We start from the raw sequence: 25518 nt of genomic DNA, 5'->3' as shown, positions 1-25518 counted from the left end.
AGTTTTTGATACTCCGGATGCAATCTAATTGGAGGGCAGCGTTTGGCAAAAACTCTGCCTACGCCACGTAGCGGAGTTGAGTGGCCCCCTCCACACCTCAACTCTCACCAAATCAGTAGCTGGCATACTCTAGAACCGACTACTCCCTCGCAAAGACACGCAGAAGAGGGTCATTTAAGTCAACCCCATGAAGGGCGAGGCTGCATGCTAGCAGCAGCGACGGTGGCGTTCACCAGCTCGTGCGCGTGGCTGCGGCCCTGATTGAGGGGCTGTGAGCTGTGTGGCACCCAATCAACAGCTGCCTTGCTGGTAGCTCCGGTAGGGGCTCTGGAGTGGTGCGACCTGCTACGATGGTGTGACCGAGTACAGCCGGGTCCTAAACTGTGCACTAGCAACTGCCTGTTGCCTACCTGGCACAAGCTGATGGTGGGTGGAGGAGCGCACGGGGAGAGTCACAGGGGATGGAGGCAGCCTGAAAGGACTCTGACTGGCCTGGAGATTCCAGACACAAGGGGCCTCATTTATGAGAAATGACACATCGCTACATGAAAGCAGCGATGCGTCACTTCCCAGTGCGCACTCCTTGCGACATACCTGATGCGTCATATTTAATGTATGACGCATCATGTCACAAGGAGTTACAGATACGTCAGAATTTCTGATGTATCTGTAGGCACAAAAGTGACGCATTGCTGGGGTGTGTCACAAAAGTGACGCAACTCCAGCAATGCATTGTTTCACATGGTGCAAGCCCCATATGAAAGGGCCTGCGTCAGTCTTACGCCTGCTGTGAGGCAGGCACAAGATTTTGACATAACGGCTTCCTAGAAGTGATGCAGTGAAATCTCATTGATTTCACTGCGTCACTTCCACGAGGCTCTTTGCGGGGGAATGCCCCCCCTGCATACATTATACCTGACCCAGGTATAATGTAGCACAGGGGTTTACAAAGTGACGCATCTGCTTAAATGCGTCCCTTTGTAAATAGTGCGCAACAGGAGGCATGTTTTACGCAGCTGATGCGTCACAAAAAGTGACGCTTCGGAAGCGCAAAACTCGCGCAAGGCCTCATAAATGAGGCCCAAGGAGTTTAATGCAATGCAATCGCTCCATGTGACTGCAGGGACATGAACGTGAGTGAGCAATGTTATCCTCCCATTCCCTGCAAGGCACTAGGTCAGTATTCCTCGGTTCTCCTTCATGTCTTTTAATGTTAAGAAGAAAGCAGCTGTTACGCGGGTGTAGGCAGGCAGTGAACAACCGAAAGTAAACAGTTTGTGATTTCTTTCAATTTCACTTTTATGAGGTTTTGTCCTGGCAAGCATGGGATCACAAAGCAAAAATAGACTCTTGAATAAGAATTGGTGAAAAACATGGAATAACAGCATCCTTTTGAAAAAGCCAATTCAGAGGCAGAACCACTGCTCTGTAAAGTTGGGCATGATTACCCTCAGTTCTCCCAGCGCTATGGTTAAATGCATCTACATTCAAAGAGCTGAATTAAAAGAAAATGTAAAACATCTTTGTGTTATTTATTTCACACCTCAGCGAGCAGAAGCGCGTCCATCAAAGAAGATTTGCTCCTTGGAAAATGATCTTTTAAAATTGTTTTCACACTGTAGAGCTAACTGTCTGATTCGCCTTCAAAGACGTTTATCTGGCTCCAGTAATGTTTGCAAAATGCACAATTCTAATGAATTAATTGTGATTAAAAGGCTGTGTTCTCCTTTTTATGTTTGTTTCTATACTGTATTGTTTGCATCATGAAATTCATACCATAAAACCATTTATCAAATTAATAGTGGTGGGTGAGTGGAGCAACTCGGCCCGCTAACAGAACACCGCGAATTCCGCTGAGTTTTTATGCAACTCCGCAAAATTCTGCATAGTGCGCCTCCACGAGCTCCGCCCACCCCTACACAGGGCTAGAAAGACCAGTGAATTGCCAGCCCTTCAGGATAGCGTTTATGTAAACAATTCTCATGTAGATTCACTATACGTTATTGTATCCCACGTAGACAACAGGCATAGCCCAGCTCACCCAGACCTAAAATGCATCTGAGTTTTCTAAAGGATCTTTCTTAATCTAGTCACAAAGCTGTAAACTGGGCCAAGCAGAACATTATGCGGTGCTGAAAATTATTTAGGGAACTTCAAGGTTAAGATTGGTTGAGATTGGGGGCGTGGACAGGCACCGACAACGATGGCCGCACAGTAACGCATCTCCTTTGAGCCAGCGGCCCTCGACACATCATCCGCCTCATCATCCAGATCGAAGATAACCTGGAGGTGTGTCCAAACAAAGAAGTACTGCAGCGGTCGGAGCGATCCGATCCTGTGGGCATATTATCAAGGACAGGTGATACATTATCGCCGCTTTTGTCGGCAGGAAACTGCAGATAAAGCGGCGATAATGGCCTTGATAATATGCTCTATGAATTCCAATCGAAGCCCATGTTAGATGTGTTCACATCTAACATGGGCTTCGATTGGAATTCCATAGAGCATAATATCAAGGCCATTATCGCCGCTTTATCGGCAGTTTCCTGCCGATAAAAGCAGCGTTAATGTATCGCCTGTCCTTGATAATATGCCCCACGGTTCCCCTTGTCATACTACAGATGCCCAGAAGGGATCAATGCGGCAAGAGCGGGCCTACGGCAGCACAGCGGCCTACATCAGGGCAAATCCGACGGAGGGGGAGAACTACATCGAACAGAGGTAGCGGTGAGCCTGAGACACGCAGCACTCCAGAACACCGGTGGTGCTGGACAGGTGGGTGTGCCCGCCATACCATCAGCAAACTCCACTGCTGGTAGATGGGCGGGGTCCTGGTCTGGGGTGCAGAGGGAGGCTCAGGCCTATGTGGCCCATGGGAGGCCAGAACACATTTCTCTCTGTCTGAAGAAGGGCAGGCAGCCATCGGAAGAGAAAATGTCAGACCACAGGGAAGGGGCTTGGTCAGCAGCGGCACAACACGTTGGCCTGACTGCATGCCGAGGCCCAACTCGGGTTTGTTAGGCAGCACGCCACAGCTAGATGGAGCTGCCCAGTCAAGAGGAGGAGATGTCTGTTTCAGTCAACCGGACATTGACAGTCGGACCGCCATGGTTTGCAGAGTACCCCACGTGGATGGGGCAAGGTTGGAAGACGGAGGGCCATATGCAGCAGAGCCGCAAAGAGGTGCTAACACACTGGGTACAGTGGTTGCCCTGTGAACTCCCTCCGACCCGGCCACCATCAGCCCTGGGTGCAGGGGTCGCGAAGGTGTGGTGAATAGCGATGACCTACAAAACTACAGATCCTGAGAGACTGGGACTGTTAATCAGCAACACGGCCACGCACAGTTAGATGTATTCATCCAAATGACCAACGTCTAAAAAGACTGAAGCCCCTATTGAGACAGCAGCCAACAGATCCTCCTGGGACCTACTGGGGAGCAACAACAAGGTGATGCCTCAAGTTGCCCTGACACCAACTGAGAGACCCAAAGGCACAATATCGAGACATTAGCCCACAGTCACATCCTGATAATAGTTGAAGGAGACACCGGGGGTGGCAACAACTTGCAACAGTAGTCCTGGATGCACTTCAAGCAGAAGCCGGCAACTGGATGACATGGTGAAACCTAAGGGGTACCTACCACTGCAAACCAACAAGAGGGACAAGTATGCAGTCCCCAGACATCACCAAGAAGAAGTGAGCCTGCCCGTGGACCCAGTGACCAATGGGGAGCCCTCCCTGGGGGCGATCATGGCAGCGATACCATGTCTTCAATCCACCCTTGATCCCCAAATAGACTCTGTAACCATCAAAGTGGGGCTCCTAAGGGCGGACCAGAAAATATCAGAGAAGGTGAAAAAGGCGGCGACAAACAACTGAGGCGTCCAGACGTTAACCAGGTCCCTAGAGGAACTAATGCATAAACTAACTAAACAACAAGATGCGCTAGAAACAAGAGTTGAGGACCAGGAAGGGTGTTCCAGTCGCAACAACATACGCATAGTGAGGGTGGCTAGAGGGGCAGAAGCCCAAAGCATCAACCTATTCATCGAAGACCTGATCACAAATCATCTGCAGCTCAAATGGCTTTCAAAGTTCTTCTAGGTTAAAAGGGCACACAGGGCACCAGTCCCGCAGCTGAGGCCCAGGGCCCCTCCGCGTACCATCATAGCCTAGATGCACAACCACAGAGACTGCAATGCAATTCTCCAAGCAGCGCGCATACAAGGGGACTTAAATTACGAAATAACCACAATCCGCTTCTTCCCTGACTTCACCTACTAGGTCCAGAAACAGAGGAGGTGCTTTGAGGAAGTCAAGAGAGCCATCAGGGAAAACGACTTGAAATATATAATGTTATTCCCACCAACCTGAAAGCCCTTGCAGAAGGGAACTCCTGGTTCTTTCACTCCCCAGCAGAGGCCTGGGAGTGGCTGGATAGGTGGCGCATGGAGGAACACCGAAACCCAAAGGGATTGCAAAGAATGTATTCTCGGAGCAGGCAGGATGGGAATTCCCCAGGTAAAGATGACGACCAACGACACCTAGAGCAGACCCTGGCTAAATCGTAACTCCAGAAAGGAGCAGAAGTCCCCAGCAGAGACTTGAGACCTAAAGGCGGAACAATCTGCCTGGCGTTAAGCAACCTTTGAAGAGCTAACCAGTATGGTGCACCAGGGGGAGGGCAGTGGAGGAGAACATTGGAACATACCCTTGGATACGTGACACCGCACAACTGACACTAACTCTCCTCAAATCGTTGGCCCTCTACAACTGTACAAAAGAAGGGAGAAGGTTGATACGCAAGTTGTGGGTAAATAAGGTCGTGGCCCTTGGGCAAAGGGTGGTGTCCGCAGGTCGAGTGGGCTCACAGAGAAGATGAGTTGGATCGGCCAACCCCCTAATATGGTTACCTTACAGTTGAGGGTGAAAGGCGCTCTGCAAATTGCAGAGGTGGGCAGCTCTAGTCCCACAGTGCAGGCTTGCAGGGAGGGGGGAGTTGAGGGGTATTTTCACTTGTTAGAAGTCACCACAGCAGTTACATGAGACACAGTGCTTCAGAAGAGGGTGCATGTCGGGGTGGGGGGGGTGGGCTACACACTGCCCCTGACCAATCCAAGCCATAACAGGTATTATGCACAACACACTTAGTGATTGGAACACACAAATAAAACACACTTAAAATTATATCCCAGAATGTCAATGGCTTGGGGTCCAAGATAAAGCGCACATTAGTACTACAGTACATTAAAAGACAAAAGCCTGACTTAGTCCCCCTGCAGGAAACTCATAAGCAGGGACACACCTACAAAGCCCTGGATAGGTGGGGATACACCTTAGTGGCACACGCAGGTTATACTTCAGAGTCACAGGGAGTAGGGATCCTCCTTCAGTCTGCAATGGCATACACCCCGGGCAAAACCTGGAGAACCCACTAGGCTGATTTATACTTCAGACAGGGAAGTGGGAGGGCAAATTCTAAATCTAGGATCAATGTATACCCCACCTGGAATGCAGGGGGACAACCTCTTCTCCCTCGCGCTTCTCGAACTGCTGATGGGGTCCTTGATTATAGGAGGAGACATGAATGATGCCATCTCACTGTCGGAAGACAAATGGCCGGAAAAAGGAGAGATGAGGAGATGTACTCCCCTCAGGAAATTTGTGGAGGAGCTGGGATGTGTGGACATATGGAGATCTCAGAACACAAAGGGACGCCAATACACACACACCTATGAGTGCACCACAGCAGCCTTTCCAGGCTTGACTATTTATTCACTCTTAGGGAAGAAGTGGGGCGCTTCTGCAATACTCAGCACTTGGCGAGAGGCCTATCGGACTACTCACAGGTGCCCATGTGGTTCCTGGGACAGGCAATGGACAATGTCCTGATGCCCCACTTGGCTGCATGGCATATGAAGACAGAAAAGTCACTGAATGACCAATAGAAGGTACTGAGAGATGCTTTCCACCAGAACGAGGGGTCGGTGGACTCCTGCTGCACCCTTTGGGAAGTATACAAGGTGGTAATACGCAGGCAATATCAAGCCCTAATCGGGGTAAAGAGGAAAGTTGACAGACAGCCCCACCCCAGATGTTACGTTCTATATAGGTACCCTAATATCGACTCAGGTAGTGAATGCACCTTTCACCTACATTCCCCTGATTTTACATTACAAAATGATTCTTAGTACTGACCTTTTAGCTAGTTATGGCATGTGATTTTCTTCGAAAAGCTTAATCCTCATTCATTATGCATGAGGATTCTTGGAATCACAGAAGGACAATACGACTACCATCTCCAGCATAATAACTATGTATAAGGGTTGTTTCTTCCATCATCCTAGTCTGACATGACATAGCAAGGTATATCCCACTTTGAAACTTTTATCATTTTTTGTGATCAGACAATTTGTCTGGGCTTGAAAGAAGTGTCAGTTATGTTGCAGAATCTGATGCTAGTAAGTATAGCTGATGTAATTCAAGTAAAAATCAAACCAATCAATCACAATGACAAATCACAGCTAATCACCCTAAGGGTATCCAGGCAAGGAGAGTGTAGCTGCGCAGATCAGTCGAATATCCAGGTCTTGAGTCCTTTCCTGAAATCCAGAAGAAGGAGGAGTTTGACAGGTGGAGGGCGGGGGAGATCCACAGGTAAAGTGGGAGGTTGTTCCAGGGATTTGCTGCGAGGTAGGAAAACGATCGTCCTCTGCTGTTGCTTGGCCGATGTGGGTGGTGTGGACAAAGGAAAGAAAGGCAGAGCACAGTTGATTGGAGGGTTTGAGGAAGTTCAAACGGCCAAAAGACTGATTTCAGAAAGGAAACATGCTGCTGGGGTTCTCACAGTGATAAGTTGGAAGATTCATCTCATTTAAAGACTAATGTTCTGATGCGTAATTTACAATATTTCCCTTTGTGTGTGAATGTTTGCACGTAGATATGTGTGTGTTGTATGTCTGCATTTGTTTATAAAATCTACAAGGCCACCCAGATTATACTAGGTACAGACCTAGGCGGTCTCTAAATTTATCAATAATTCCTACATTATCTCCCTCCACCAGAAGTAAGTTTCTTTCCATTTCTGCTGTGATAATATTTCAGGCATTCACGACTCGTACGTGATCCATTTAACTGCTCATTAGAATTGCCTTTTACAGTTTCAATAGTTACTTCTAGGAGTGAATTGTTTCTGTTAAAAAGAACATTGAATCCTGTTCTATGTTTAGTCCTTGGTCGCAACTTCTATTATATGCTTCATAACCCTCATACCCATCAATTTACAATTTTTGAAACCTAGCCTCCAAAACGTGGCACTAGGCACTAGGCTTTAGATGAGGCCTCATCAATGGAATATACAAAAATAATATAATACCATGACTCCATGATAGTGTTACTTTATGTGCATTAAGATAAGAAGTGCAAAACACAACATCCCTCCTATTTAATACTGAATATGTTGTAAATCCAGAGGGGAGATGCTTGCAGCAATCACCAGCACCGGACTTGGAAGCAGGCTACAGCGGGGCTCAAGTCAGGGGAGAACCACGGTCCCCAGCAGTCACCGGGTTGAGCGCTGCTCCACCACAACGCCCCTGACCTTGCTCACCTGCTAAATACCTCTCGCGTCTCCCGTTCCGCGAGAGACGCTTGCAGCAATCACCAGCACCGGACTTGGAAGCAGGCTACAGCGGGGCTCACGTCAGGGGAAAACCACACTCCCCAGCAGTCACTGTGTTGAGCGCTGCTCCACCGCCACGCCCCTGACAACAGTAGGCGCATTTAACCAGCACCTATCTTCTGTCCCGCGGGAGGCGTGCAGGACTTGCCGGGTTAAGCCCGGGCAAAGGGCAGGCCATCTGTGGCCATCCGGTGCCAGAGGAGGCTGGGCTGGGCCCCCCTTACCTCTCAGTAGGGGGGTGCTGGACAATAAGGTACTGTTTGCAGCAATTAGCAAGGGACGATCTGCTACTCCGAAAAGACTGAATTGATTTGAATAGGTACATATTGGAGTCTGACTAGATTTGTGGTTCTCTGAAGGGCTGCGCAAATTGTTTTTGAATCCTCCTATTACGCCCTCACCTGTTTTAAGTGAAAGTGATGGGGAATAGGAAGTCTATGGAGGGGGGAGGACCAGCTCCTGTGAAAAGAGAGAAAACACTTAAGAAAGTTACACATGCGGCCAGTAATTGTGTCCTAACAAGGATTGAGGCAATTGTAAGCGAATGCGAGGAAGTTTTGGGGGCTAACAACTTAACTCTCCCAGCTGCAACCAATGATCCACTTGACAAGGCCCTAGTCGGGGTAAAGAGAAGAGTAATCCCTGCAATCTTCAGTAAAAGAACACCATTAATTAGCGCTATTGGAGAGGTACATAGGTCAGAGGAGGGTACATCAGCACCACTTCCTATAGTGCAAAATGTTTGTGGAACAGCTGGTGACATCGCGAAGGGTAGTACCGATGCGGATTTAGCTAAGGCCCAAATTCTGTGTTCTAACAGATATGACATCTTAGAATCCATTGGTGAGGACAATATACCTAAGTCTATGATCAAAGATAATGAAACCCAACCCCCTTTTAACATAGAGATTTGCAATGCTTGCTCTACTAACATCAGCACCATATTGGAAAGAGTAGCTCTTCTCGAAAGAGAATTAGCTTCTCTGAGTAAGGAGGTGGATGTTCTTAGGCATAGTCGAACTAACTCTCCTGCTTCCTCTCTATTACCTAATTCTAGCTGTGGGCAAAGACCCCCTTCTGTTGTGGTTCCCTCTACACTCCCCTTGCCCCGTAGTGTTAACTACAGACCCCTGTCGGGGGTCACTGAGGGAGCAGGGTTGAGGTCAGCATTAGGGCATAAGATTACTGTACCGACATTCCATGAAAGGCCTAACTGCCCTGGTAAACCTATTGCTAACCCTTGGTGCAATAGAGATCTATCCCTATGAAATAGGCGAGTAGTACCAGAAAAAGAGCCCCCTACAGGTAATGTCCATAGAAGCACCCCGACAAGGGAAGGTCAGGGCAGCCACTTAAGACCAGGCTTACATATGGGAATTACCCCCTTAAAGAACCCTCTTCCCAAGATATATATGACCAAGGTTCCCAGATTAACAAGTAATAATAACTATGAGAGTGGTGATTCCCTTAAAAATAAAGTGATACATTGGACAAGACATGTCAGGGGCTGTAGGTCGGTGATCACAGAGGACCTGGCAAAAGTAAGAAGGGTCAGCCTGGGAAGTTCTAAGACGGACTGTATTGAGATAAAGTTATTTAGTGCTGTGATTGCTAAAAATTTGGTGGAACTCGAGCTCTGCACTCTCCCTCCAGGGCATTCTGCAGTTCAGTTTCGCTGCACCCCGCAATGTTCATCAGGGGGGGAGGGGATAGAGTCTGGCCTAGGCTTAGTTGATTGACTATACGAGCCCCTGATTATGGATCCCTGGCAGGAAGCAGAGGATGGGCCTAGGGAGGATGAGCTTGCCCGCCCTAGTGGTCTAGGGATGGGTAGATCTGCGCGGGGGGAACGAATAATCCACACAATGGGGATGGAAGCAATACAGGGACAATCTGTCTCCTTTCGTGGAATATTTCAGGGTTAGAAAAACAATGCTTCTCCCAGAATGGAATAATTTTATTGAGGAACAAGATATTTGTTTGTTCCAAGAGACCTGGAGTCTGGCCCCCTTACATAAATCTGGATTTGCAACATACTTCATTCTAGCGCTAGGTACGGGGAGGGGTCGCCCTTCTGGGGGCCTCCATATCTGGCTTAGCATCTCTTTAAATTGGCTTATCACTATGCATACTACCTCATCTAATGACATCTTACACCTGATGGTGAAAGGTCCGCCAAACAGCTCTAACTTGGAGATATTTAATGTGTATGCTAGAGGGTCACCGGGGAATGCCCATTCGGCTATTTTAACGGCTCTTGAGTCTGAATTGTCCACCCTACCCCCTAACTCAGCCATTATAGTGGCGGGAGATTTTAACTGCACATTCGAACCGCTCAGCGAGGAGGATGTGCTGGGTATGGGGGGGCAGGATAGCAAATTTGCCATCCCATTGCTTAGTCTCCCCCCAATTAAAAAGTGGACGCAATGAGCCATACAATTGAATGCCATATCTGTGGAGTTCAATTTGAGAGCTGCTAATGGACGAACACTTTCCGATCCCAAAGGGGCTAACACATACAACCGGCCCAGCTGCCCATTGCGGATTGACATCCGACTTTGGGGAGATCTATTGGACATGGAGGTGAAACCAACCCAGGATAGTGACCACAATCCACTCTGTATGCAACTAAGAAATAACTGGACGATCTCCAAGTCTTTAAATTTGGTGAGGTCACTGACAAAGAGGTAGCCCCCTCCTATTGTAACTGCCGCCTTAAATGGCAGAAGGTCGCTTATAAGGAAGACAAATTGGCTAATATTAGAGAGCTCATCGAGCAGAAATCATTGGAGCTTGAGGTGATTAATGTTGCTACAGAGACCACAGTGCCCTCTCCCTTTCCCGAATTCTATCAGAGAACGATTGATGGGTTGGGGGAGTTTTTCGCCATCCCGGACCCTAGCAATCAGAGTACCAATAATAAACAGCTTCCCACGCCTTCCAACCTGTGGTACTCAGACGTTTGCAGGGATAAGAGGCGTAGACTTTCACTGGCTTTAAAAAGGAACAATCCTCTTCTGGTTAGACTAGCGAGAAGGGAGTACGCAAGGGCAGTCGAGCTAGCTAAACGCAATTGGAAAGAAGACCACTGGCAGGAACTCAAAGCTGCCTCTCTATTAAAAGATTCTGCAGTATTCTGGGAAATACTTAATAAAGGTAGCCGAAAGGGTTCTGATCCGATTCCTAACCACATCGCAGAACATGAATGGCATGCCCATTTCCTTGCCCTGTACTGCGATGCCGAAACAACTATGGCAGGGTCTAACGGATCTATCCCAGCAACAGTCGGGGATCCTAGTCCAGACTACCTGATAGAGGGGGCTAATCTAGATGAGCCCTTTGAGCTCAATGAGGTTTCATCTGCCATAGCCGGGCTAGCTGCAGGAAAGGCGGCAGGTTCTGATGGCCTTCCTGGTGATCTACTCTTGTGCGAAGTTAAAGTGTGGGCAGACTTCATCCTCCTCATAATGAACCTAATAGCCAGAGGCCACCCCATCCTGGACTCTTGGAAAGGGGCAGAGGTGGTCACGATATACAAAAAGGGCAATAGGGAGGATCCTGCCAACTATAGGCCGATTAGTCTAATTGACGTCATACAAAAAGTGGTTGGCAGGGTCCTCCTAACGAGAATAAGGTCATGGATGGACAAAGCTAATGTCCTTTTGCATTTTCAGGTGGGATTCAGCAAGAAAGTAGGGAAGATTGATCAAGTGTTCAGATTCTGAACTCTACACTGGAAAGTGGTATCCATTGGGAAGGGTAGCCTGTACCTGGCTTTTACCGATCTCAAGAACGCATTCGATCTGTTCCCCTGGGCCAAGCTATGGCAAGTCTTACATGACCTAGGGATTCCCCCCATGATTCTTGACTTTATTAAGCGTCTCCATGAGGGGAATTATGCCAGAATTAGGTGGGGTAACCAAGGCCAGTTAACGGGAAGGGTGGCAGTGAATTGGGGGGTGCGCCCGGGTTGTGTTTTGGCTCCAACCTTGTTCTCTCTCTTTGTAAATGGGGTGGTGGACCATTTGAGAGAGGTTCCATCCAATGCCCCAACCCTGGCCAGGGAGAAAACGCCCACCCTCCTATTCGCAGATGATACGTTACTGGTCTCAAAAACACCCTCAGGCCTACAAAAACTGTTAGATAGGTTTAGCCTTTTCTGTAATTTATGGGGCCTAACGATCAATACTGATAAAATGAAATTGATGATACTCTCCCCTTCCAAATGCTTTAAGAATAGTATCAACCTGAATGGCACCCCCTTTGAAACTGTAGAGTCTTTTGACTATCTGGGGATTAGGATGAATAATCAAATGAAATGGAATACTCATTTAACCAAAATGTAAATGTAAATGTATAGGCATTTGTATAGCGCACTACTTACCCGTAGGGTCCCAAGGCGCTTCGACCGCTGCGAAACCCTTCCTGGCTTCCCTGAGAGATGGTCCCTTAATGGGTATCTCCAGGGTGAGACCAGGCATCCCCTGCGGTCTGGTGGGGCCGTTAGTGAAGATGAGGCAAGCTAATGCCCAGAGTTGCCGAGTGTGATCGCTGATCAGAGTGGGCACCGAGGTGAGAGAATTATCGAGTCCGCTGACCCTGGTCCAGAAACCTGCCGCGCCGGGAATCGAACCCTGGTCCCGGGCCGTCCTCTGCTCTCGGGTCTGCCGCCTCTACCAGTGAGCCACACTACTTCACTAAAATGCTCCTTAATCATAGAACGGTAGCGGGAGCCATTTTAAGAGAACAGCACCTCTCATTTAGTAGACCAGTAGGCCCGGCTCTCGTGGTCTATGAGGGTAAGGCACTCCCTTCGGCTCTCTACGGGTCGGAGTTATGGGTATTTGAGGATGTTTGTGAGCTCGAAAGATTGAGAATAAGCTTTTCAGGGGTCTGGTATCTCTGCCTCTCTCCACGCCTCTGACTCCACTCCGTAGAGACCTGGGAGGCAGTCCTTTACAAACATTGCTAGATTACATCCCTTATTGTTCTGGGTGCGCCTAAGAAGGACCCCTGAACTGGCAAACTATGCGGCCGCACTGAGTGAGATTTTCAACCTAGACTCAGGGAACAAGATCAAGTGGATCGTCAAATTAAAACAGTTGGTAAAAGAAATTGGGTTCGGAGAAGCTTGGGTAACCCAGACCGCGCCGGCCAAGCAACTTATTAAGAAGGCATACTGGGAATGGGTGAAAGGGGTGGAGGCACGAAAACCGAACTGGGGGACCCTCACTGAACAGTTTTTAGAACACAAGCCAGTTGCTAAATTTGAGCACTATCTTGATTTTATACAATCTCCCCGCGATAGCTTGTTGTACATGAAGTTCAGGCTAGGGACGCTCCCACTCAACGACATGGTAGCGGGTTGGTGGAATCATAGCTTGGCCTCTGTGAGCTGCCCAGGTTGCCAAGCACCATCAGAATCGCTTCCCCACTTCCTCTTCGCATGCCCCGCTTATGGGGCTGCAAGGAGGAAATGATTGAAACCTACATGTAAAAATCTTGGGTTTACAGACTATAGGGCAGCACTACGCACGTTCAAATCTGATACTTCCTCCCTTAGCATGATCTGTGCGGTAGCAAAATACTTGGGCAACGCCTGGCTGATACGTTCAAAGATGGTAAAACATAGTAAGAGCTGGCGTCTTCATGCCCCAAATGCTGTTTATATGCCAACTGTAAATGAAATTGCTTTTATTGTACATAGTGTAAATTTCTTTTAACGGATTTTTAGATGATTTTTATTTTGTTAATTGTTGTATGAATTTATCTTGTTAATTGTTGTATGAATTGCTGGATTTCCTATTCCAAAAAATATCTTTTTCATGCTTTTATGATATTTCATATCGAATAAAGTAAATACAACAACAACAGAGTGTGCAAAGAGAGTCTTTGATCGTTTTCACAGCTTTTTTTCACATTCAAAAATGGTGTCTTCATTTACGCATGGGACCAATGAATTGAAAATTACATTTTTGTGCATTTTACTGCAATTGAATTGACTCCAAGCAAGCTGATGTTTTCAGGAGCAGGGCCTCTCATATTTCAGGTTGTTCTGACACAAGACTCTCTCCCCATGAGACTCACAGCCTTTTTGAGCCAAGAACATTTTACAGAATCTCAGGAATTCCCGACATACTTGTTTGCCCCTGTGCCTCCACCAAAACGTAACCAGATCAACTGCTTGAGACCTCAAATGACGTTTGCCCCAGGATCTTGCAATAAGCCCATTGGCAAGTCTGATCGATTAAAGACAACCTTCACTTCATTTTGTATATGCACTCTCTTTCAATCACATTTGAGCAGCCACTGCTGCTGGCAAGCTAAATGTACTTATTGAAGCATAGTGAAGCACCTCTTTCTTTTACAAGTAATGTCATCAGTCCAGTTCACAGATTGGCGTGCATATGCTGTTGCCTGCACGGCAGGTTTTCAACTCCCATGTATACCGAATACTCTGCTCTTAAACCTTTTCCAGAGAGAAATTTAGCGGGAAAGTGAGGGGCATAACTATCAATGTGTCGTGTTGCTCTTGCACTACGCAAGGGGGAGGCAAAGGCAACGCAACACTAAAGTCATGCAAGGCCACCTTGCGTGGCCCTAAATGGCTTGATAAATCTGGAGTAAGGCAAACGCAAATCACTGCATTTCATTACTCTGCCCCGGGAGGAATTCCATGGGTGAAGCGTGGGTGGTCCCATGTATTCACGCATGTATTTTGCTGCGTTCCAAGATTTACCAAGACTGGTAAACCTGGGAATGTATCGAAATGCTACACCTCCCCAGGGGAGGCTCAATGATGGAGAAATATCTTTGTTTCTCCTCGTTCCCTTTTTCTAAGTGTGCTGCATTTTGCATTTTGAGGCACACTTAGAAACTGCAAAATGCCTCTGAGAATTATTTTTGTGCAGGAAGGTGCATCTTCCTGCACAAAAACAATTCTGCCTACAATGCAGGCATTCTTGCCCCATAGCACAACGGTGCCTGAGTTGGCTTTAAGCAGCCAAAAGGGCGCCAGCTCAAGGAAAGAACAGGAATAAGCCTTATAATGTTAAATATAGTGCATAACTGCCCTTTCCCGCAGGGCAGCAAGGTGGCTCGCTGTGCTGCACTGTGTGAAAGGCTGATAAATGTGCCCCTGATTTCATAACATTGCCAGAGAGAATATTAGCATGAAAGTTAATACATAATTGGTCAGAAATGATCTAACCGGTAATTCTGATTTTGTATTTCTACAGGAGGTCTTTGATCGCCTTTATCTTATATACACCGTGGGATATTCCATCTCCCTGGGATCATTGACAGTCGCCGTCCTCATTCTAGGATATTTCAGGTACGTGGATCACCAAGTTCAAGTGAACATCCAGAAATAAAATACTTCCAGCTTTGAACCATATTCCAAATAGCTCTGAGCAAGGAGTTGAGGCAGGCAAACCCAGCAGATGTTTGGGACATTACTCCACCTTAAGGCAATTCTGAATTCCTTAAACTTCCTTTTCTCCAGCCTTTCTTCAGTATTTGGTCCTTTCTTCTCTCCATCATCCTTTGTCTTTTTCCTTCCTCCCCTGTTTATCCACCATGCATCCATCCTTCTTGCCCTAATCTATCTCTCCCTCCATTAATACATCTATCTTCCTTATTTTCTTCCATCCATCATCTAGCTTTTCTCTCTAGACATTTATCTTTCTCTCATCCATCCATCCATTCATCCATCCATCCATTCATCCATCCATCCATTCATCCATCCATCCATCCATTCATCCATCCATCCATCCATTCATCCATCCATCCATCCATCCATCCATCCATCCATCCATCATCCACCCATCCTCTGTCCATTCATCCTTGCATCCATCCATTCTCTCTCCTCCTATCCATCCTTCCTCTCATTCTTCTACCACAAGAGGTCATATTGTTGAGCTTCTTGGAGACCAGGGTCACCAATGAAAGTCAAAGGAGCCATAAACAACAATTTAAATGTTCCATGTTGCACAGAACTTCCCAGTGACACCCAACCACGTCCGAGTTGCTAAAATGTTTGTCTGGGGTGGTAATAAATTCACAGACATTGCTCATTACTTCCTCCTGAATTGAGCCTTCTAATGTAGAAACACAATTCTAATCAGAAAAGCTAAAAAGATGTTCAAAACACAACAATCAAGATTCTGCTTCTGGTTCATCGAAACCATTTCCCTTGTGGATATCGATATCTGTAATACAAATGATATCCACATAACAATTTTACCAGCTGAGAATTCCAATGAGTGAAGTTTAATTTTTTTAGAAAGTTACTGACCTTGGTTAACAGTGAGTGACTCAGTTCATTTAGGCATTAATAAATATTTGCAAGACGGAGCAGGAATACTCATGATTATAAGATTTTTTGCCTGGTATTTTAGCCAGCCAATGTGCCTGAACTCAGCTGGGTAAGTGTCTGAGTTAAATAATCCTGGTTTACCAATTTACCATTGATCTGGCAATTCTGATTTGACCAGGAACTATTTTAACCAGGTGAATAGAGATTAACGTGACTTTGATGAAGCGCAGTGTGCCATTTTAGTAGCTACAGGGGAGGCAAAATAGATGCACAAATATAATTAGTCTAATTTCCTCAAATGCGTTCAAATTATCCCAATGTCTGTGTCTTTACACTAGTGATAGGGTGGCCATATCATCACTCAGCTTTCACAGAATATTTAGCACTTTTTTTTGCTTATTCATAAATTGTCTCAAGCTCCAAATCACTTTCATGGTTGAGCATGGGGTTTACATTTTATTGGATTTTCATATTCAGGACTTCTTCTGTGTTCATACAGAGTTGTACCTAGTCATTCATATAAAAAGTATGAGGACAGCTGAGCTAAAATTATTACATAAACACATTTTATTTAAAAAAATATATGAAACTTGATACATTGCAAGATGTCTTTGTTTACAAGACCCATAATATTTAAAATGTCTTAGTCGCATCCAATGTTCATCAAGGTGACATCGGTCTGTGAGAGATTTTCATGACAGCTACTAAATATGTAAATATCTCCAAATATTACAAATTGTTTGCATATTTCTTCTATGTGGATATTCTGAAAATACTGGCTTGGATGGAGACTTAATTAGCAATGTTGGACACCCTGGTCTATACAATTGTCTAAATAAGTATATTGAGAATTTCTCTACCAAAGACTTTCAGTTGGACCAGTGAAGAAATGCTTTCATCTTGAAATAGATACTGGCCTTGTTTAAATACATAGCACCAGCTCTGCATGACCACCATCGGCTAGCTGCTGGTGAGGCTCATCTTCAAACAGAAGCGATTTTGTGTCCTAGAAATACCTACATTGGTTAAGCTGTGCTACTTTTATAGGTGTTTTTTTGAAATGTTGGGCTGTTGATTGAGGGAGGTAAAATCCTTCTCAAGCAACAGCCCCAAACCTTGTGAGGGTGAATCAAAAAAAGTCTTTAAATTTACCTGTGCTTAACCCTCTGATAGCCTTGCTCAAAAGCAATCAGCTTTAACTCAGTGGCAATGTGTAAAGCATTTATTTGGCGTTCAAACAGTAATAAAGTAATGCACAACAAAAGAAAAATTCCCCACAAATTCAGAAAAAGAGAGTAAAGTGTAATGAATAATTTGACACCAAAATGACAATCAATCAGTAAACCGGAGATATGTAATTTTAAATAATTCAGTCAAGTAGAGCACCGAAAAGTTCAAAGTGCTGCTCGCAGTTATCTGGTCACCAGAGACTGGGTCAAAGTCAAAGGTTCAGGCCGACCCTGATGGAGTATGTCAGAAACAGTCACAGGTTAATCACACTTAAAAGTTAACTTTTAAAGTCCAGTGTGCAGAGTTCCACTCAAAGTGGAGGAGTACACAAGGAGGAGAGCGAGCATTGTGGATGATTATTGCTGTAGCACCAAGAGCAGGCGGGACATCGTGGAGGGTCTTTGTTGTAGTCTGAAGATCCTCTTGGAGCCAGGGACGGTCGTTGCTGGAGCTGCGCATTGGCAGTCACCAAGGGCTGTCAATTCTGTAGCTAGCACGAATTGCAGAGCTTGTGTTGCCAGTCACAGCTGGAGGTCACTGGGAGATGAGGAGTTGGGTTTACCAAATCTTCACGTTGGTGGTTGGCGAGGGCGCAAAGATCTTGGTGCAAAAGGACTTGTGTGCAGTCACGTAGAGCCAAAACCTTCATGATTTTTTTTTTTTGCGTCAGAGGATTGCACTCAGATGCCCACCAAGGGTCCAGAATCTGGGAAAGAACTTCCTGGAGATCAGGGACTCACTCTTGCAGAGGCCAGTAGTGCTCAGGCATTTGCTGGTACAATTCCTGGCAGCAAGTCCAGGCAGCAGATCAGCTTGGCGGATGCAGGAAGGCCTTTGGTGCTTGTTATGTCCCTGTAGCTCATACAAGGAGGTCAGTCAGCTGACCCTTGAAGTCACTCAGAGAGTAGGTCCAGCCTTCCTTCTCAGCAAGCAGGGCAGGCCTCAAGTAGCAGGGCAGCAGAGTGTTCTTATTCTGTAGTATCCACAGATCCAGGAGTGTACTGAAGAGTTGGTCAGTGTCCCCTTTTTATACGTGGTGCCCACTTTGAAGTGGGAGAAGGTACTGGAGCCTGCAGAGGTGTTAGGAATTTCCTTCCTCCCTGCCCTTGCATCAGTCTGTCTGAGGGCACAGTAGGCTAGCGTGAATCCCTTTGTGTGAGATCCGGAACTGTGTCTTTGAAGTGCAAGTATGGTAGGTGACAGCTCTAAGTTAAGATGGCCCATCCTGCCAACACCCAGATCCTCCATTGTAATGCTGCCTGGAAAGATTACACAAAGGCCAGCTGCCAACTACGCCTAGTCATGTGACCCCGGAACAGGCTGCAGTGACCAAATGTGCAAACTTTCTAAGAGTGGCCTTTATGGAATTATAACTTTAAATCCACCATACCATTGAAGAGGTTTTTAAATTACAATTCCTCAGACACCAGCTATGACATTCCTAACTGCTCCCTCCAGTAAGGTTATATTTCTCAGATTTAATAAGAAAAAACAATTTTATAGTATATGAGAGGTAGGTCTTGCAATAGTGAAAAAACGAATATAGGGGCTTTTTACTACCAGGTCATGTAAAACTCAAAAGTACATGTACACTTTTTTAAATACAATGCACCATGCTCCATGGTCTGTGTAGGGCCTACACTGGGAGTGACTTATATGTATTAAAAAGGAAGGTTTAGGCATAGCAAATGGCTTATTTTGCCTGGTCGAAATGACAATTAAATACTGCGCACACAGGCTCCAATGGCAGCGCTGGGATATGTTGTAAAAGGGTAATTAAGTTGGTGGCATAATCTTTGCTGGTAGTTTCTAGTAATATTTAATTTACAGGCCTTTTACCTGTAGTACCACTTTACTAGGGACTTACATGTAAATTAAAGGTGCCAATTGCGTGTCACCATGTTTAAAGAGAGATTACAAGCACACACATCCTATTTTTTTGAGATTGCTGTGAGCCAATCGTGATTAATTTTGGTGTTGTGCCAACCGAAAGGGTGTGGCAGGAAACATGAGTGATGTGAGCTGTGAGCTGCAAGCTCAATCAGGAGCGGGACAAAAGGGAGTAGGAGCGGGAAAGGAGGGAGAGCTGAGGCCCCGCTTGCACAAATGGGCATCCTGCTTACCAGCAGCTAAAGTCTGCTCTGCCCATCCGACCATCCACCCGCCATTCCGGCTATCCAGCCTGTGCCACTTCAATCTAAATGAGTCTACTGCCAAGCTCTTTGTGTATCTGAAGAAGTGTGAAGTGAGAGAGGAATGGAGCAAGGTAAGGCCACAGGGTTGTGGCATGGTGCTGGCTGATGCAGTGGTGGCTGGCACTAGGTTGGTGCAACTTGTGCCTGATAGCATAAGGCTGCATACCTGTATCTCCATTTATCTTACTCCATTAAAAATCCCATTAAGCCAAAAAAGCCACAGAAGAGACATGAGCCCTATTCTATTGCACTGCAGTATGCAAAGTGGCATTCAACCGCCGTACAGAAGAGGGACCAGGCTTTGAGGAAGCGGCCCAGCCAGGTCTGGGCGCAGCCTGGTGAGTCGCCTGTTGAGCACCCACCTGGACTCCACCCCTGAGTCTTTCAGAAGTACTTCCAGAATTCCTGCTGTCATCTGCCAGCCATCGGCTGTGACTGCACCTGAAAGTGTATATTATGCTCTCCCAGAATCTCTGGAGTCTATCCTTGACACATCAGGAAATAGTTGCCTGGCGTGTCTTAGTAAATTCCTTGTATTTGTTTTCAACTAGCAGCCAATTCGCTATTCACTCAATTGGCAACCTTTGCTGCAGTAGGCTCTAACTTTCCTGCTTGTGACCTAACTAAAATGACATTAAAGAAATTATGATCTAGTGATTTAACTGCCACAGACAATCCTCTGAACTTAAAAAGCAATCAATTTGTCGGAAAAGACCACAGCTGCTCCACCTCAAGAACTATCCCTCCATTTCAAGCTTTTTTTCTGGAAATATAGAGTGGACCAAAGACATTCTCACAGTTATAAATATGGATCCAGGTCTAAGGGCGCTTTGTCCCTCCCTTCAGTCGCAGCACGGCAGGGGACTCAAGTTCATCAAAATCTCCATACCTTGTGAGAGTCAGAGTCAAACACGATAAGTAGGTCACCAGGCTAAAGAGAGGAGGGAGATGTCGCTAGGGAAGCTGCCACTCAGCCAGGTGCCCCAAGCTGGGAAGGAAATGCTTCTGAGCTGGCTTTTTTGGAGTTAGATGTTGCCTCATATGGCCCAGTACAGAAGGGGAGATTGGGGTAGAGGATTTTACCCTGTTGGATATAGATCTGCGTGGCATGAATCACTGTTAGAGGCATGTTTGAACTCACCAATTGTCCAGAGGGGAGACAAGTTGAGTCAGCTGCTGCAATGTCCGCCCTGTCATCCATTTCTCCCTCCCTTGTATAGAAGGATGCCTTCTTTGAGGGGCTCTCCTTACTCTCTTAACTATATGAACTGTGACCCTTTAATGTCTTTTAGGGCTCAATAGAACTTGCAGAGGTTCAATTGTGGAGGGGGCTTCATGAATGAATGAATGAATGAGCGGTTCTTATATAGCACTCGGCTACTCCATGAGTTTCCCAGTGCTTTGGCAATCAGACACGGAAATATTGACATGGTTTGTTTGAAGTCCCACAATCCCTATAGTGCTAATAAATATGTTTTCAGCACTTTCTTGACTCTAGTTTCCTCTGTAATAGATCTTAGATGACCAGGCGTCTGGTTCCACGTGCTAGCTGTCCTGTCTGTGAAAGAGGGAACCTCTCTTCATTGCTTTTTAAATCGTGGGACTGTGAGTAAGCCAGAGTTAATGGAGTGAATTGACCTTCCTGGTCTATATTCTTTGATCCTCTCATTCAGATAAGTGGGGCCATTTTTATGGAGTGCTCGGTGTGTCTTATACATAAGGCACTTACGGACTGGTAACCAACATAAAGGCTTTGGGACAATGTCTTTGAGTAGCAAGCTTGGGCACAGTGGATATTCCTGTGCACAATTCTATTTCATGATATGAAAGTCATACACATTCTTTTCGCTCCCACAGGAGTAAGGGCAAATGAATAAAACCACCCAAATAGATCATCTAGGCTTTAAAAGCCATACATCAGAAAATAAACAGCCATTTCAAAATGTATGTCTTTCACAATCTTGGGACAGGTGGAAATGTATTGCCTTAAGCACAAGAGAGCTAGATTGAAAGTGAGAGAACGTGGAACAAAGAGAATAGGACAATAACTAATCTGAGGGAAGCTTCTACTTCTAACAAGTTAACAAATTACTGATCTTTTATTGCCCAATATTGTGATTCTAGAGTCAGTGCTCAAGTCACCCCGATCTCGGATGAAGTCTGAACCCAATACATTTCTGAGTTATACATATGTAATTCATGCAACAGTGACTAAGAATCGATTCTTTAGCCTCCTATGTCCCTCCCTCATGCATAATAATTGTGGGATTCATTAAAGGCACAAGAGCTTCTGGCGCACGGGCCCTGATGAAATCTCATTTGCAATTATCAAGCAGGAGGTCTTTTTATAGACTACAATTTTATCTCTGTTATTCGATCATTGCTACCTTTCTGGTGATATCCCCTCTTCCTGGAAGGAAGAAGATGGGATATCACCCGTTCGACTGAATTTTTCTCCAGCCAGTTATAGTCCTATTGCTCTTCTGGATGCGACAGGCAAGTCATTTGCAAAAAGCATTCTACTCCATTCCAGCAGAGGGCGTTTAGAAATAACATAGGGGCATATTATCAAGGGGGTTTATCTCCGCTTGTTTGGCTTTAAAAGCCAAGAAAGCGGAGATAAAATTATCTCCCTATTACCTAGCTGTCGCTAACACCAGTTAGCGACAGCTAGTAGGAGATAGCGACCATCTTGGGCCCCACTTTGCATGTCAGTGATATTTATCACTAATGACATGCAAAGTGGGCGTGCCAAGATGTTAGCGACTGGAAACAGTCGCTAACATCGCTATCTCCTATTATCAACTTTTGGAGATATTTACGCTAAGCACGATTATCTCCAAAAGCTAACACCTGCCCTGAGCAGTTCTTAGCCATGTTATCCAATGGGAGTTGGATAACATGGCTAAGAGCATTAGCTCGCTAATGCATGCTTATCGCTGACTTTTCAGCGATATTCATGCATTGCGGCCGATTTTTATCGCATTTGCGATAAACCTTGGTAATACCAAGGTTTATCTGCGATATAAATCGCCGCAACTCGGCGATAATGTTTACCCGCTAACCAAGCAATAGCGATAATTATCGCTATTGCTTGGTAATATGCCCCATAATTCCTGCAGAGCAGGCTGGTTTTTTAAATAATTGTGGTTCACTTGATAACATTGCGGCATTACAAACATTTACAGGAAAAAGTCCCCAGATGAGGGGTATGCCCGTTTAGTTTGCATTTATTGCTTTCTCCACAGTGTTCCAAAGAGTAGAGTCAGGGACTCCTTGGAGAAAATTCCATTTGCCCTGCTCCTCTTCTAGGCCTAATTGTAGCTCTTCACTCTTCCACGTGGACACAAGTGTTGATGGGTGGTAATCATGAACTATCACAAAGAGTAATGACACATAATGGATTGAAGCAGGGGTGCCTGTTGGCGCTGCTGCTATTTTCGCTTCACATCTATAATTTACCCCCACAGAGTAGGAATGGCAAAGGGTGTCGCCCCTAGAATTGGCTGAGTGGAAGCATATTGTCGTTTATACGCAAAATGATATAGTCCTGCTGGATCTAACATCAATAGGACTCCAAATGGGTCTTCGTACCTTGGAAGATTATGCAGCCGGGCACTATCTAAAAATAAACAAATCAAAAAAGTAAAGTTTTGCTTTTTGAAAGAAGGCAGCTAGAATCAGGCAGAACGCTGATTGGTTTTGGGGGAGTGAAAAAATGGAAAAAAGTGCAATTTTATCTTTATTTGGGAAAGATTTTCTCTTGTAGGTGTTGCGATTGTGATCACATAAACCATTGCACAAGTAAGACACTTTCCCAAGTTTTGGCTAATAACAGACTGTTTAAGAGTTGTGGAAAAGGCACTTTGCACATGTCCTGTTGGTTTCTAAGGCAAAAATTCTGTCTACATAAAGACATGCCACTGAAATGAGGGACATCAGGCTCGGGACCCTTTTCGATACAGTGGAGGGGAGCGAGCATACGGCATCAAATGTGCAATTTGAATTCTCTGGCCTTTCCTCGTTTTCTTCAGTTGGCGTTTGAGTTACCTTCCACTGCCATGCTCACTCATGCAGCATTTCTGAGACTGGCGAACTGCCTGCTTCGAAGTGAAATGGGGTCAATTTGTGCCGCATAAAAGCACACATTCTTTAATATCCTCAAGGAGTAAACTGTATTTTACCTCAGTTTATAAAAGCAATATAAAAAATTAAAATAGCCCAATTTAGACATTTCTCATTGCCATACTCCCATCTAAAAAGCTTATTAAAGAACTATGGGGAATATTCACAAGGAAGTGATGGAGAGAGGCATTAGCATTCTTGACTTGTTCCTCTCTCCGCCACTTCGGAAACGCAAGGCTGCAGCATATCCACAAGGATATGATGCAGCCTAGCGTTTCCCCCTGTGATGGCGCTAAGTTTCACAACTCAGCGCCAACGCAGGCACCCTTGCACCAGAGTGCAAGGTTGTCTGCAAGAGGGAGGTTTGTTTATGTACAGGAAGGTGTCTCTGCGCACTTTCGCACTGGTTAACAGTGGTAAAAAGCGCTGAGTCAAAAGGGCCAGCAAAAATTGGTTAAAAAAACAGTAGTGTTAAGGCGAAAGCTTTGGGGACGACCTTTAAAAAGGGTCAAGTCCAACATGTTTCATCCTACTTTTCTCAATGCAATAGCATCACAAGGCAGCATAATGGGCACATTTTCCAAGCAAAGTACATTAATTGGCAGTATCCAACCGAGCCATATCCACTGTGGGCCTTAATCATAGATTACATCACTGTTAGAAAATTTCCAGTGATTTTTTTACCCCATGTGTACTCCTTTCATCTGCTGCTTATGAACATATTATTACTTATTTGATATTTAGATGTATTAAACAGTTTTGAACTTCAAACTTTTCTCTAATGTGTACAGCTAGAAAATAAATGTATCTAGAACAAAAGAAGGCATAAAGTTAAGTGGCCATACTGCATAGTAATATTAGCATTCTCCACAAGAAGCTATTTCATGTTGGCCAAATATGATTACAAAAGTACTTCAAGGCAACATTATGGAAGTATTTATGTGGAGGAGGTCTTATCCCGAAAAGAAACTAAATCTTGTGTCATTTAATTTCTTGATATGGATTGATAGTCCCTTTTGTAATGTGTATTTTTCAGTTAATGGGTCAGACGGTTGCTTGTAACTTGGATAAGAATGTTTAATTTTAATGCCATGGTTGCCAATTTGGCCATTTAAAAATGTCTACCCTGATGTGTTGTGTTGTCTATAATGTTCCTATTAATAAACCTTTGTTAAAATATCCCTGTGCCCACCATTGCTTTACCCTGTTTCCCTACAGGCGGCTGCACTGCACTAGAAATTATATCCACATGCACCTGTTTGTCTCCTTCATGTTGCGAGCTGTCAGTATTTTTGTGAAGGATGCAGTCCTGTATTCCGGATCTGCTCTGGAGGAGATGGACCGAATCTCTGAAGAAGACCTGAAGACTCTCACCCAACCATTTCTTCCAGACAAGTCACAGTTTGTGAGTAATTGGACGCTACTATTGATTGGTTCACTTACCATTTGTTGTGCTCACTGATTTATGAATGAGGCTGCACTGGAGAGACAATGTCTTCTCTCTGGTGCATAAACTAAGTCTGAGTTTTCACATGTGCTGGAGAGAGTGCAGCAGTAAAAGATTCACATGGCTAGCCTTTAGCTTGGGATTGTGGGGGGCAGGCACGCCACCCCTACAGGAAGGAGCAGCCTGTGACAGCGGCGCTTAACAGCGGTGTCCCTGTAGTGTCCCTGGCACCGCACCATCGGGCTAAATTTCTATGGGAGATGATCGGGGACAAAGTAACCATGCATCACTTTCTATGTAGCATTTGTTTGTACATCTCCGATGACCGATAACCAATGAGTGACTTTGTACTCTTTCTCAGTGGGCTTTATATCACAGAGTACAGAGCTTCAAAGTACTTAAATGTGCCTGTCACTACAGCACTAACAAATAAGGAACTGATAAATCAGTAGTGTTGGATAGGTACTTTTAGTAACATCTGTAGAAAGTGAACTTTTAAATAACAACGAGTATGAGGGAA

At 45.4% G+C, this 25518-nt stretch overlaps 1 protein-coding gene across 2 annotated transcripts in view; it reads left to right on the top strand.

Annotated features, from left to right (window-relative positions):
- PTH1R (parathyroid hormone 1 receptor) overlaps positions 1-25518 on the top strand; it is a 631389-nt gene that overhangs the window by 517295 nt on the left and 88576 nt on the right. For both annotated transcript variants that reach the window (XM_086941074.1, XM_086941073.1), the window contains 2 exons: positions 14923-15017; positions 24770-24956. In XM_086941074.1, the coding sequence (XP_086797200.1) occupies positions 14923-15017; positions 24770-24956 (282 nt within the window). The remainder of the gene's footprint in view (positions 1-14922; positions 15018-24769; positions 24957-25518) is intronic.

The sequence above is a fragment of the Lissotriton vulgaris genome, chromosome 10 (genome assembly GCF_964263255.1).
Source record: "Lissotriton vulgaris chromosome 10, aLisVul1.2, whole genome shotgun sequence".
Lineage (NCBI taxonomy): Eukaryota > Metazoa > Chordata > Amphibia > Caudata > Salamandridae > Lissotriton > Lissotriton vulgaris.
This window is presented reverse-complemented; position numbering and strand designations above follow the sequence as displayed.